The sequence below is a fragment of the Patagioenas fasciata genome, chromosome 10, assembly GCF_037038585.1.
Source record: "Patagioenas fasciata isolate bPatFas1 chromosome 10, bPatFas1.hap1, whole genome shotgun sequence".
In the NCBI taxonomy this organism is placed as follows: Eukaryota; Metazoa; Chordata; class Aves; order Columbiformes; family Columbidae; genus Patagioenas; species Patagioenas fasciata.
In genome coordinates this window covers 22,778,498-22,780,619 of record NC_092529.1, presented here as the reverse complement: position 1 = coordinate 22,780,619, position 2,122 = coordinate 22,778,498, and the positions used below count along the sequence as shown (strand labels likewise).

Below are 2,122 nucleotides of genomic sequence, written 5' to 3'. Positions count from 1 at the left end.
CACTGATGGTTTGAGAAAGCCGGTGTCTTTATGAGGAGAAACCAGCACTGAAATGGCCACGTCCTGCTGTTGCCCTTGGCCATGGCTCCAGGGAAGCAGCAGCCGTAATTTGAAAGCAGGAGAGAGGGAGCGACGACTGAGGGGCCCACGGGCAGCCCCAAGGCCACCGGGGTTGCTCCTCCATGGAGCAGCATTTGTCTCCTGGACCCTCCTGCATCCTGGGGCTGCTCCCCCAGCTCCAGAGGAGTGAAGAGATGGGACCTGAGAGAAATTGTTTTCTACTGCTTTTTTTACTGAGTTTATAAAAAAAAAATGAGTGCATATATATATGCACATGAGGTCTTTGGTTCAAGAAAAAACTCACAGGAGGCCATGAAATATGTTATTACAGACATGAATCAAAACACAAAACCCAGCAAAAGCACAGTGCAAAAATACAGACACATAAGATGAAAAGCTAGTTCTGGCTATTTCTATTACAGCCCTAGTGAGATAACACAAACCTTATAAACCTGAAGCAGTGAGTATTGAAGTAGTTTCCTCAGGGCATCCTTGAGCTCCTGGTTCCTCATGCTGTAAATGAGGGGGTTCACTGCTGGAGGCACCAAAGAGTACAGAACAGACACCACCAGGTACCGGGATGGGGAGGAGATGGAGGGGGGCTTCAGGTAGGCAAACATGGCAGTGCTGACAAACAGGGAGAGCACGGCCAGGTGAGGGAGGCAGGTGGAAAAGGCTTTGTGCCGTCCCTGCTCAGAGGGGATCCTCAGCACGGCCCTGAAGATCTGCACATAGGACAGCACAATGAAAATAAAACATCCCAAAACAAGAAAACCAATGAAAACAAGAAGCCCAACTTCCTTGAGGTAGGAGTTTGAGCAGGAGAGCTTGAGCATCTGGGTGATTTCACAGAAGAACTGGTCCAGGGCATTGCCCTTGCACAGTGGCAGTGAAAATGTATTGGCCGTGTGCAGCAGAGCAGTGAGAAACCCAGTGGCCCAGGCAGCTGCTGCCATGTGGACACAAGCTCTGCTGCCCAGGAGGGTCCCGTAGTGCAGGGGTTTGCAGATGGCAACGTAGCGGTCGTAGGACATGACTGTGAGGAGAGAATACTCTGCTGAAATGAAAAAGAGAAACAGAAAGAGTTGTGTAGCACATCCTGCATAGGAAATGGCCCTGGTATCCCACAGAGAGTTCGCCATGGATTTAGGGACAATGGTGGAGATGGCGCCCAGGTCAAGGAGGGCGAGGTTGAGCAGGAAGAAGTACATGGAGGTGTGGAGGTGCTGGTCCCAGGCTATGGTGGTGATGATGAGGCCGTTGCCCAGGAGGGCAGCCAGGTAGATGCCCAGGAAGAGCCAGAAGTGCAAGAGCTGCAGCTCCTGTGTGCCTGTGAATGCCAGGAGGAGGAACTGGGTGATGGAGCTGCTGTTGGACATTTGCTGTCTGTGAGCATGGGGACCTGCCATAGGAGGAAAAGACAGTGACAAGTTAGGGGAGACTTCTCTGAGTAAAATAAACATGCTGTTTCTCATTAAAACCTCCTCCCTGAAAAAGGGATATGTCAGTTTACTTCGTTTCTGCAAAATGAAAAACATGTTTCATCACAACTTAAAATACAGCTTAGGCACCTGGTTTCCATGAATCATCTCTGGGGCAAGACCCCCAGTGTTGGTGTCAGAACAAGAATGGAACCACACTCCCACACCAATCCCATACAGCAAGAGCACCAGGGAGAGGTGGAGAAACGGGGAAGGACACTGAAGTGTTCCAGAAAATTAAAGCAATAACAGAAAGGCAGACGGGCATGCTGTGGAACGTCCTCCTTACCCGGCTGTGCTGCTGACACTCACATAATGACACTGTAGAGCAAGTACTTTTAGCACCTTTTTTGTGTACCATGTTCCAGGAACCCTTCACCTGGAGGTGCAGCTGCTGAGGTGGAGACTCGTGACCTGGAACCCATGGCTTTGGGGCAGAAGCTCTGCTGGGAACGAGAGGAGACCAGGGGTTGCACTGGGAAACGTCTCTGCACTGCACAGGGGGGTCCCAAATCCCGCCTCCCCAGCATTTCTGGTCCATCTCCCTCTCCCTGTCCATGTCTGTGCTGCCTGCAGTTGTG

General features: G+C 51.2%; 1 protein-coding gene across 1 annotated transcript; it reads right to left on the bottom strand.

Annotated features, from left to right (window-relative positions):
- Nucleotides 1-476: 476 nt before the first annotated feature.
- On the bottom strand, nucleotides 477-1,439 carry LOC136105614 (olfactory receptor 14J1-like). Its single transcript, XM_065845277.1, has one exon. The coding sequence runs from the start codon at nucleotides 1,437-1,439 to the stop codon at nucleotides 477-479; it is 963 nt and encodes a 320-aa protein (XP_065701349.1).
- Between the last annotated feature and the right edge of the window lie 683 nt (nucleotides 1,440-2,122).